General features: G+C 41.8%; 1 protein-coding gene across 7 annotated transcripts in view; it reads left to right on the top strand.

Moving 5' to 3' along the window:
* ccdc141 (coiled-coil domain containing 141) overlaps positions 1-1,277 on the top strand; it is a 129,676-nt gene extending 128,399 nt beyond the window's left edge. For all 7 annotated transcript variants that reach the window (XM_069935846.1, XM_069935847.1, XM_069935848.1 and 4 more), the window contains one exon: positions 927-1,277. In XM_069935846.1, the coding sequence (XP_069791947.1) occupies positions 927-1,212 (286 nt within the window). In that variant the 3' untranslated portion in view covers positions 1,213-1,277. The remainder of the gene's footprint in view (positions 1-926) is intronic.
* Positions 1,278-12,767: the final 11,490 nt, after the last annotated feature.

Here is a 12,767-nt window from a genome sequence, read left to right as displayed (position 1 = left end):
GTATGTCGTTCGTTACCAATCCCATCAGCCCTCTAACTTGTCCTTTTTTCCATGAAGTTTCTTATAGGACTTGTCAAGATGACTGTGATTTATCCATTCATTTATCAAACCATTTTGGCTCCAAAATTTGCTGGGTGACCTGTTGTCTCTAAAATGGCTTAAAATAAAAACAGCATGTGTTGCTAGGATATTACATTTATATACTCCCTTGCCAAGTCTATTTTCATCCAGTTCATTCAAACTTGAAGAACCCATATTCTTCTGTATTTCCAGTGGGAATCCTTGGCTCCTCCAGCTCACGGCACAGTGTGAACCCCAGTCTCCCCCAGCCCACAGCCCGGTGTGAACCCCAGTCTCCCCCAGCCCACAGGCCGGTGTGAACCCCAGTCTCCCCCAGCCCACAGCCCGGTGTGCACCCCAGCCTCCCCCAGCCCTCAGAAATAATCTTGTATCTCATAGGACAACAAATGGAAAATGATGTTCACATTTTAAACCTTGAGGGTAGGAGTATTTATCTTAGTCTTTGGTTGAAAATAGCTTGCAAACCATACTTAAAATTAAATGGGATGATAACTGGTCAAAAAAGTGAATACATGCGCCTGATTAAGAGACTGGGTTCAAATTCATGGGTCATGTTTTGAATATGTTTGATGAGGCACCATGAATTTTCTTTGGTTGGGACATGGTCCACTTATATGAATTTGGGACTGAATGATCTTTGCTTGTTCCAAGTTATTTTACCTTGTTGCCTGATGCTTCACCAACCTTGGGCATGCTACTAAAATATTTTTCCCTGCCTTTTTGGAGACATTTTTCTGAACTAAAACTCACTTTTCTAATGTTGTATACTTGCAAATACAATATATGTCCTATTGTCAAGATAGTGCTGCAATATCTTTGATGTGGAAATGCACTCTTGACTTCAGGTACAAGGATGAGCAGAAGATAACAACAGATCAGCATCTGAACATTTCACGTAAGGAAGGCAAACATGTACTTTACATTGAGAAGGTGTCTGATAAAGATGCTGGTATTTATGTTGTACAAGCTAAAAATTCAAATGGTGCTGTCAGTTCCAGTGCCATCCTTCAAGTACAAGGTAATTGCAATCTCGAATGTTTCCACATTGACTTCATAAATTGGTTCATCTGCCTTGGAGTGTTGTGTTTAATATATATTAGCTTGATTCTTGTGTATATTTTGTTAACATAAATGTTTATCAGAATTTCCATCACTTAACTATGTATCACTGTGTGTTTTGAACATCTTCACTTGCCACAGACAATATTATTGTTTGATATATTTGATAATTTTACTCGTACTTTTTTACTATTGCTTATTTAGCTAGATTTGTGAAAAATATGATTCAGTATCTTCAACAATTCAACACAAACTATAATATTGCTTGTTATCAATGACATCAATATAATTTTGCCTGTCCAGTTATAGAGATACAAGGGGAGATTAGTAAAGGAACACATTGAAAAAAGGCGATAACTTAATTTACATTTTATCCGCAGATGATTTTAAGTGACTTTGTCTCTGCAGATGATTTTAAGTCTCTTTACATAAAAACGTTTTAGGAAGTTATGACACAGCAGTCTCCATTTCACAGCTCTTTGCCAGAACATGTTAGAGTCGTACAGGATGTTGACTCTTTGATCTTCAAGATATGCTTAGCGACAAATATTTGTATAGTTAACTTCTCTCAGTGATTTTGGAGACAGGTAGAGTTCACACTTCCCAACAGGTGAAGTAAATTTAGAGATCAAATGGGTCAACAGTACCTTTCACATGGAATCACATGATGTCACAACTGCGGTAATTCTCTGCAATCAGTATAAGTAGCCCCAAAAATTCCGAGAAAATAATTTAAAATAGCAAAAGTGGCAAATTGCATGTGCAGGGAAAATAACAATCAAAAATTTTAAATCTAAATATTGCAGTTACATTTTTACAAATGTACTGTTTTATCACGGTTTACATGAGAGCACATGCAAGGATTTACAAGGCACAACTTATCTCAGTTGTTACTCGTCCAACTTTTTTTCAATTATAAGTAACATCCAGAAGCAGATTTTCCAAAATAATTTTAGAATGATGGAAATGTGTATTAATAATTTGCATTTAATAATCCTTTAACTGTAATAAGATGAGCATTGCTGCCGGAGCTCACTGGATCGCTGCTCCAGCACCTCAGGGGGCAGCTTTGGCACCTCATGGGTGGCTCCAGCACCTCCTTGTCACTGATTTTGGTGAACATTGCACCCCTGACCATAATTATACAAGAAAGCCACATGCTATAATGTATCAACCAAGCAAAATCGACCATTTCTATTTTCCCACTTTTAACAGTTAAAATTCAGAACATTTTGTTGTTTTAACTATATTTTGTCTTATTCTTGCTAAATGCACATTATCAGATCACATTCTGCTGTGAGAATCCTGCATATTGTTATACCAACCAAGAAGCAGGAAGTCTGCACTTATATATCCCATTGGATGGTCAAAGTGGATGATTTGCGCTGCAAGTTGTACAAGAGTCAACCACAAAGTAACTTTGAGGCTATTGTATTCCTGCAGCTTGACAGCTTGGAGGAAGTGGGTTGATATTATCCATATTTTCCAAAATATCCTAAAGGCCAAGTGAGTACATTCAAAATGTACTTTTATATCACAGCTGGTTTTTGAGAGTTTTGCTTGCGTTTGCTTGAGTTTAAGGCTTGATTTTAAATTGCCACTTTTCTGTTCATTCATAATTGAAACTACCTTGAAATGAATATAACAGGTTAATTTCATCGCAAAACATTTGAGATAAATAGCACGGGATTTCTTTTCACTGTCACACGAGTTTGCAGCATGGTAGCAGTAGTCTTTGAATGAACCTCACGAGAGATTGTTCCATTATCCATACAGTATCTTGTAGCACAACATAAAATAAATTAATACAAAGTGGCTATGCATTGTTACATATGCAGTTTACATGCAAGTTACCTTGTGATAAATGTGATATATGGTGTCAAATAAGACCATAAGATATTGGAGCAGAAGTAGGCCATTTGGCCAAGCTAGTCCACTCTATCATGAGCTGATCCATTCTTCCACTCAGCCCCACTCACTGCATTCTCTCCATTATCTTTGATACCCTGACTATTTGAATATCTGTCAATCTCTGCCATAAATACACCCAACGACCTGGCCTCCACAGCTGACCGTGGAAGAAAATTTCAGAATTTCATCAATCTCTGGCTAAAGAAATACCTTCACATCTCTGTTACAATCCTGAAGTTGTGCTCTTGTGTCCTTGACACCTCTCCCATGGGAAACAATCTTTGCAACATCTACTCCGTCCAGGCCTTTCATGTTATACCAACCAAGAAGCAGGAAGTCTGCACTTATATATCCCATTGTCCACTCTATCATGAGCTGATCCATTCTCCCACTCAGCCCCACTCACTGCATTCTCTCCATTATCTTTGATACCCTGACTATTTGAATATCTGTCAATCTCTGCCATTAATACACCCAACAACCTGGCCTCCACAGCTGTCCGTGGAAGAAAATTTCAGATTTTCATCAATCTCTGGCTAAAGAAATACCTTCACATCTCTGTTACAATCCTGAAGTTGTGCTCTTGTGTCCTTGACACCTCTCCCATGGGAAACAATCTTTGCAACATCTACTCCGTCCAGGCCTTTCATGTTATACCAACCAAGAAGCAGGAAGTCTGCACTTATATATCCCATTGTCCACTCTATCATGAGCTGATCCATTCTCCCACTCTGCCCCACTCACTGCATTCTCTCCATTATCTTTGATACCCTGACTATTTGAATATCTGTCAATCTCTGCCATTAATACACCCAACGACCTGGCCTCCACAGCTGTCCGTGGAAGAAAATTTCAGAGATTCATCAATCTCTGGCTAAAGAAATACCTTCACATACATTGTCCACCCTCATTCTTCTGAACTCCTAGGAGTACAGTCCAAGAGCTGTCAAACCTCCCTCATATGCTAATCCCTTCATTCCAGAAATTATTCTTGTAAATCTTGTCTGATGCCAAAACATCCTTCCTTAAATAAAGAGCCTAAAACTTTACCTATACTCCAAGTGAGGCCTCAACATTACATCTTGTCACCTATTCCTCCTGATATGAATGCCAACATTGCTTACAGCTTCACCACTGACTCAACATGGAGGTTAAACTTCAGGGTATCCTGCACGAGGACTTCCAAGTCCCTTTGCGACTCAGAATTTTGAATGATCTCCCCATTCAATTAATATTCCAGGCTTCTATCAAAGTGCATGGTCGTACACTTTCCAACATTGTATTTCATTTACCATTTCTTTGCCCATTCTCCTCATCTATCTCTTTGCAGTCTCTCCTTTTCTTCATCTCTACCTGCTCTTCCAACTATCTTTGTATCATCTGCAAACTTGGCTAAAAAGCAATTAAATCTGCAATCCAAATTATTAGGATATGACATAAAAAGAAGTGCCCCCAATTCTGACCCCTGCGGTGCACCACTGGTCATCGGTATCCAACCAGAATAGGATGCCTCTATTCCCACTCTCTCCCTGCCAGTCAACCAATGCAATTATCTTTCCTGTAATTCCATGGGCTCTCATTTTATGAAGCCGCATCATGGGCGGCATCTTCTCAAAGACCTTTTGAAAGTCCAAAGATGCAACATCCTCTGCATGTCCTTGGTCGAGCCTGCCTGTGATTTCCTAAAAAAAAATGCATTAGGTTAGGCATTGGTGCGGCCTAATTTAGAGTTCTGTGTGCAGTTCTGGTCGCCTAATTATAGGAAGGATATAAACAGAGTGGAGAGAGTACAGAGAAGATTTACCAGAATGTTACCTGGGTTTAAGCATCTAGAGTACAGGGAGAGATTGGGCAGATTAGGTCTTTATTCTTTGGAGCGTAGAAGGTTGAGAGGGGATTTGATAGCGGTATTTAAGATTATGAAAGGGATAGACAGAGTGGATGTGGATAGACTATTTCCGTTAAGAGTAGGAGAGATTGAAACAAGAGGACATGAGTTAAGAGTTAAGGGGCAGAGGTTTAGAGGTAACATGAGGGGGAACTTCTTTACTCAGAGACTGGTATCGGTGTGGAATGTGCTTCCGGGAGAAATAGTGGTGGCAGAGTCAATTTTATTATTTAAGAAAAAGCTGGACAGGTATATAGATGAGAAGAAGGTGGAGGGTTATGGTCATTGTGCAGGTAGGTGGGACTAGAGAGGAGTGTTTGGTTCGGTGCGGACTAGAAGGGCCTAATGGCCTGTTTCCGTGCTGTAATTGTTATATATGTTATATGTTTGTCAGTCAAGATTTTCCCTTCAGGAAACCATGCTGACTTTGGCCAATCTTGTTATGCGCCTCCAGGTACTCTTTTACCTCATCTTTGACAATCGACTTTAACAATCTCCCAACCATTGATGTTAGGCTAAGAGGTCTGTAATTTCCTTTCTGCGGCCCCCTCCCTTTTTAAAAAGCAGGGTGACCTTTGCAATTTTCCAGTCTTCTGGAACCATGCCAGAAGCTATTGATTCTTGGAAGATCATGACTAGTGCCTTCACAATCTTTCAGAACCTGAGGGTGCATTCCATATATCAGAATATATCAGAAGAGATGTTAGTAAAAATAAAATAATACCATGCGGAAATTTTCTTTTCAGTTTAAAATGAATGATGGATCACCAAAGTAAAATGTTTCAATTCTTGCAATGGGAAAAAAAATTACAAAAAACTCAATCAACTTATGAATCCAACATAGTTAAAGTTTAAGGGGTCATGGAAGATATTGTATAAGACAGAAAATGCATGTTGAAAAGGTATAAATACTCATGGTGTATTACCTAGATAATTACCTGGTTATTGTACTGATTTCTTCTCCGTTCCTCTGAACTGATTCACCGTGTGGAAATGAAGACTCAACATAAAAAGCAACCTTGCTTCATACGGTTCATCCCTTTATCTTTTTTTCCTCGTTTGTTCTTTCCTTTTGCAACTTTCACCTTTTTCTGTTAACTAAATTCAAAGTTAGTTTAATAATAATTCTCAACATTGCCAATGTTGCCCTCACTGCAGAGCTTGATATACCACAACAATGAAAAACAGTGTATAGTATAGAACATTCAGACCCAATTACAAGGATTGGGATATTCACTTGAGTAATAAATCTTCCCTTGTATCTCAACCCAATGCCACATTATCAGAATCAGAATTTATTGTCATGAAATCTGGTGTTTACAGTAGCGCCACAGAGCAAACATTCAGATTATAACCATCTTACGACAGTACTCTAAAAATAAAAATAATAGAGCATGAAAAGTGAGGCAGTGTCTATAGTTCATTGATTATTCAGGAATCTGACGACAGTGGGAAGAAACTGTCCTTGTGCCATTGAGTGCTCGTCATTAGGCTCCTGTATCTTTCTCCCGATGGTAGCAGAGTGGCCTGGGTGGCGGGGGTCTTTGAGGAAGTGCTTTTTTAAGACACTGCCTCACGGAGATGTCCGCGACGGAGTGAAATCTGGTGCCTGTGATGTCGCAGGCCGAGTTAACAACCCTCTGGAGTTTATTCTTGTCCTGAGAGCTGGTGCCTCCATACCAGGCAGTGATGCAACCGGCCAGAATGCTCTCCACGGTCCACCTGTGGATGTTTACGAGAATCTTCTGTGACGTACCGAATCTCCTCAGGCACCTCACAGAGTATAGCCGCTGGCGAGCCTTCTTTGTGATTGCGTTGACATGGAGGCTCCAGGACAGATTCTTGGAGAGGATGAGTACCCTTTGCTCCAACAAAGCTATGACAATAATCATCATCCATTAAGTTTTCTTTTACCTTCGTATCTTCTACAATTTACAGTTATAGCCACTGCTGACGTTTTAATGCAAATAATACCAAAGTGGAGATGAATAGTTTTCCTAACATTGGAGCGACTTCATCTCCAACATCAAAGTACTCGAGATGGCAGAGGCTGACAACATTGAATCCACGCTGCTGAAGATCCATCTGCGCTGGGTAGGTCACGTCTCCAGAATGGAGGACCATCACCTTCCCAAGATCGTGTTCTATGGCGAGCTCTCCACTGGCCACCGTGACAGAGGTGCACCAAAGAAGAGGTACAAGGACTGCCTAAAGAAATCTCTTGGTGCCTGCCCCATTGACCACCACCAGTGGGCTGATATCGCCTCAAACGTGCATCTTGGCGCCTCACAGTTCGGCGGGTAGCAACCTCCTTTGAAGAAGACCGCAGAGCCCACCTCACTGATAAAAGACAAAGGAGGAAAAACCCAACACCCAACCAACCAATTTTCCCTTGCAACCGTGTCTGCCTGTCCCGCATCGGACTCGTCAGCCACAAACGAGCCTGCAGCTGACGTGGACATTACCCCTCCATAAATCGTCGTTCGCGAAGCCAAGCCAAAGAGAAAGAGACCCCTTTCTACATTGATCACCAATCTATATTTCTGCTAAGACTTCAGAAAAACAAAATCTTTCAATATTTTGAATGATGGCAACATCTCACTTTTCTTACAAATATATTTTAAATCTTTTGTTTCAATGCACAGTTTTGAGGGATGATAAGTAACAGTTCCACATGAATTATTTCTCCTTACGCAAGATTCAAGATACCTTCATTATGGTGTACTATCACGATAATAAATGTAATGTAGAGGTGAGGGAAGGCATAAAAAGAGAAATTAGAGAAGGGTGCAATAAGGGAACAGCTGTGATCATGGGAGACTTTAATTTACATATAGATTGGACTAGCCAAATTAGTAAAAATACTGAGGAGGAGGAATTCCTTGACCGTTTACGGGACGGTTATCTAGACCAATATGTCGAGGAACCAACTCAGGAGCAGGCCATTTTAGATTGGGTATTATGCAATGATAAGGGGCTAATCAACAATCTTGTTGTACAAGGCCCTTTGGGTAGGAGCGATTACAATATGATCGAATTCTCACTCGACATGGAGAGTGATGAATTTAAAACCGAGACTAAGGTCCTAAATTTAAATAAAGGGAATTATGATGGTATGAGATGGGAGTTGAGTAAGATTGATTGGGTGGTGTTTATGGGGGAGTTCACTATGGATAGACAATGGAAAGCATTCAAATATCTAATGGAAGAATTCCAGAAATCGTTTAAAAATAAACCAAAAAAGGTGTCTCAACCGTGGATAACAATGGAAATTAGAGACAGCATTAGGTCCAAAGGGAGAGCATATCAATTGGCCAAAAAAAGTACCAAATCCGAAGACTGGGAACAGTTCAAGATGCACCAAAGGAGGACAAAGGGATTAATCAAGAGGGCAAAAATAAATTACAAAAGTAAGCTTGCGGCAAATATAAAAACCGACTGCAAAAGCTTTTATAAATATGTCAAGAGGAAAAGATTGGTGAAATCCAGAGTAGGTCCCTTGCAGTCAGAATCAGGGAAATATATAATGGGGAATAAGGAAATGGCAGACCAATTAAATTCTTACTTTAGTTCTGTTTTCACAAGAGAGGATACAAATAACCTCCCAAGGATGTTGGGAAACATAGAGACTAATGCAAGGGAGGACCTGAAAGAAATCAGTATCTCTAAGGACATGGTCTTGGGGTGATTGAAGGCCGATAAATCCCAAGGGCCTGATAATCTACATCCTAGGGTACTTAACGAAGTGGCCATTCAGATAGCAGATGCTTTAAGAATTATTTTCCAAAACTCAATAGACTCAGGATCAGTACCCATGGATTGGAGGGTAGCTAATGTTACCCCACTATTTAAAAAGGGGGATAGAGAAAAAGCAGGGAATTATAGGCTGGTGAGCATTACATCAGAAGTGGGCAAAATGATGGAATCTATTATTAAGGATGTAATAGCGGAGCATATGACTAGCAGAGAAGAGATTGGACAGAGTCAACATGGATTTACAAAAGGTAAATCATGCTTGACAAATCTATCGGAATTCTTTGAGATGGTGACAGGTAAAATAGATGGGGGAGAGCCAGTGGATGTGGAGTACCTGGATTTCCAAAAGGCCTTCAATAAGGTCCCACATAAACGACTGGCATGCAAAATCAAGGCTCATGGGATTGGGGGCAAAGTATTGATGTGGATTGAGAACTGGCTGGCAGATAGAAGACAGAGAGTTGGGATAAATGGCTCATTCTCTGAGTGGCAGGCGATGACCAGTGGGGTGCCACAGGGATCTGTACTGGGACCCCAGCTGTTCACAATTTACATTAATGATCTAGATGAGGGGAGTGGATGTAATATCTCCAAATTTGCAGATGACACTAAGCTAGGAGGGGTTGTGTGCACGGAAGAGGGGGTCAGGAAGCTCCAGTGTGATTTGGATAAATTGGGGGACTGGGCAGATACATGGCAAATGCACTACAATGTGGATAAATGTGAGGTTATCCACTTTGGTAATACAAACCGGAGGGCAGATTACTATTTGAATGGCAATAGATTAAGAGATGGGGAAGTGCAGAGAGACCTAGGGGTTCTTGTGCACCAGTCACTGAAGGCGAGCATGCAGGTACAGCAGGCGGTTAAAAAGGCAAATGGTATGTTGACCTTCATATCAAGAGGGTTTGAGTAGAGGAATAAGGATACCTTACTGCAGCTGTACAGAGCCTTGGTGAGACCCTACCTGGAGTATTGTGTGCAGTTTTGGTCACCTTATCTAAGGAAGGATGTTCTTGCAATGGAGGGAGTGCAGAGGCGATTCACCAGGCTGATACCTGGAACGGCAGGAATGACTTATGAGGAAAGATTGCGCAATTTGGGATTGTACTCGCTGGAGTTTAGAAGATTGAGAGGGGATCTCATAGAGACGTATAAAATTCTGGCAGGACTGGACAGAATGGATGCGGAAGGGATGTTTCCAATGGTGGGGGAGTCCAGAACCCGGGGCCAAGGTTCGAGGATAATAGGCAAACCATTTAGGACCGAAATGAGGAGGAATTTCTTGACCCAGAGGGTGGTGAATCTGTGGAATTCATTGCCACAGAGAGCAGTAGAGGCAGGTTCATTGAATATATTTAAGAGGGAATTAGATATATTTCTTCAGTATAAGGGAATTGGGGGTTATGGAGAGAAGGTGGGGACGGGGTACTGAACTTTAAGATCAGCCATGATCTCAATGAATGGTGGAGCAGGCTCGAAGGGCCGAATGACCTACTCCTGCTCCTATCTTCCATGTTTCTATTAAAATTAACATTAGTCTGCTGTAAGGCAAAGATTCACCATCAGCAGAAATTGCCTGGCACCCCTTACAGTCAGAGAAGGAAAAGCAAAGCAGAGTCCCTCCAGAGTCACTGAATGTCCATGGATTCACTACCAGCACTCCCACAGCCTCTGTAACTACGCAGACCAATGTAAATTGTCGGCAACCCAAGCTCCAGATCCAAACCTCCAACACAGTCAGGAATTGTCCAGCACACTCTCGCATCCTTGTTCCTATTCCTGGTACCCTTTCAACTAGACTCAAACTAGTCTCCAGCAGTCTGCAGCCTGGTGTGGATTCCTCGCCTTAGGTCACCAATACAGCCGCAGAGCCTTCACTGATTTGCTGCCGTGGTCACCTTCATGGAGAGTCGATTCTCCTGCATCTCCTTTTCAAACAAGGTTGTGGTCTCCCCATTTCAGGTTCCCTGCGCCAGACCTCTGCTTCCCTCGAGTCTGCAGCCCCTCGAGGCTGCTTCCAGGCACAGGTGCTGCCATCTTGGATCCAGACCCAGCCCTTCAGCTTCTTTAAAGCCTGAGCAGAAATACCAGTAGTTGGACTGGGTGGTTGAGCCCGATGGAGGAGTCCTGTGTCTCCTCTCCCCGCTCTCCATGGGTCCAGCGGCAGTGCTGTCATTTTTTTTCAGCTAAGGATAATGATCTGCTTCAGATTTCAGATACTTTCTCAGAGATAGATCAAAAATTTGCAATGTGAGAACTGTGATGGTACAGATTCTATCACCAATGTGTATATGTACAGATTGTAGTGTAGGATGACTGTGATTGGCTGAGAGTGTAGCCACACCTACTGACAGGTCATAAAGGATTGCTCCTAGCCAGACCAGGTCATTCTGGACTGGTCGACTGACTTGTGATACGCTCCAGTCTTTTAGTTAATAAAAGCCTTGGTTTGGATCAACAAGTCTTTGGTTCTTTCGACACGCTCTACCAGGACCAAGGATAAATGCCGAATGGTGGTGAGAATGGTTGAGCAAGTTATCGGTGATGAATGCCACCAAAAACAATGCTTTACATTGCTTTGATAAGAATTGAAAACAGATCATTTGAAAGGACAATGGGTAGTCAAAATGAAATTGACCTGCTTTTTGTGGACTGGTGTGATGTATGATGTACCTGTACTAGAATAACTTGATTAAAAGTCAGTAAGTCATGAAACATGTCTTTGGAATTTGTACTTCAACTTCCTACCTCTTCCATTGGTGTTGGACTCTTAAGAGAAGCTGGAACATTATTCGGGACTTCTGCAGAGCCACATGAATGCCTGAGGCAGGAAATTCTAAGTGGAGTTACAAGAAAATCTGCAGGTGCTGGGACAGAGGGCAATGCCCAAAGTGCTGGAGAAAGTCAGGTCCCACAACATCCAATGGAATCAACATTTCGGGCTTGAGCACTTAGTCAGGAATCTGGAAAAGCAGGTAGATGTCTGAATGTTTAAAAATCGGGGAAAGGAGGAGAGGAGAGGTGGATGAAAGGGAGGTGGGAAGAGGGAGTACTGTCACCGATGTTGCCTAGGCTGCATCAGGAATCCTTCCAAGTGAATCCACACTTTTCTTGTGAATCTGCAGGGGGTCATTCACTGCATCTGGTCCACCTGATACAGCCTCCTGAACATCGCAGAGACTGGACACAGACTGGGAGTCCACACATTTTAAATCCACACATTATTGCCATGTCTGCTCATGGTCCCGTGAACTGCCAAATTGGGTGGCATGACACCTTGTATTCCATCTTGGCAGTTTCCAACCTGACAGCATCAATGTCAACTTCTCCAGTTTCCATGAAACCCTCCCCAATCTCCCTCTTTCCTTAACTTTCTGTCTCCTTTCCTCCTGTTCCTTTCCTTTTCCTGTCAGAGCACTACCCTACCTCAGCCCTCTGGCCTCACCTGTATCACTTCCAGGCTTTTTTCCCTTCTCCCCTCCCACCTTTATCCTTCTTTTAACTCCCTCCTTTCCTCTCCTCCTCCCATTTCCCCTCACCTATACATTCAGACATCTACCTGTTTTCCCCGATTCCCGATGAAGGGCTCAGGCCTGAAATATTGATTGCCTTTGACTTCCTAGAGTTTCTCCAGCACCTTTCTATATTGCAGGAAATTCTAAATCTATCTGGCCTGGTCACAAGGTGATCTTAGCCCATGTAGGATCAAAGGGAAGTAAGGAAGACCGTAATATGAGGATGTGGAAGGAGATATTTGCCTGCAAATAAACAAAGGTAAACAGGGAGGGATCCAAGAGATGCAACTTGGAGTTGTGAACAGGAGTCTAAATAGCTTATTTCAGTCTTTAGTGAGACAGCAAGATGACAAGTATCTAGAAATAACAGAGGGCAAAATCAACCTCAGGAATTCTGTGTCTGATGAACACCCAGACAAACAAATTTGTCTTAAAGCCATTCAGCCGGTAGGTAGGGTAAATTCATGAGATTTGTAGTAACTTGGAGCAAGAAAAATAGTTATTGGTTTAAGGTCAAATGCATTTTATTGTAACTAATATAGTGAGTAAAGGAG

This window comes from Narcine bancroftii, chromosome 4 (genome assembly GCF_036971445.1).
Source record: "Narcine bancroftii isolate sNarBan1 chromosome 4, sNarBan1.hap1, whole genome shotgun sequence".
Lineage (NCBI taxonomy): Eukaryota > Metazoa > Chordata > Chondrichthyes > Torpediniformes > Narcinidae > Narcine > Narcine bancroftii.
The sequence above is the reverse complement of the archived record's forward strand: the minus strand, read 5'-3'. Positions and strand labels throughout refer to the sequence as shown.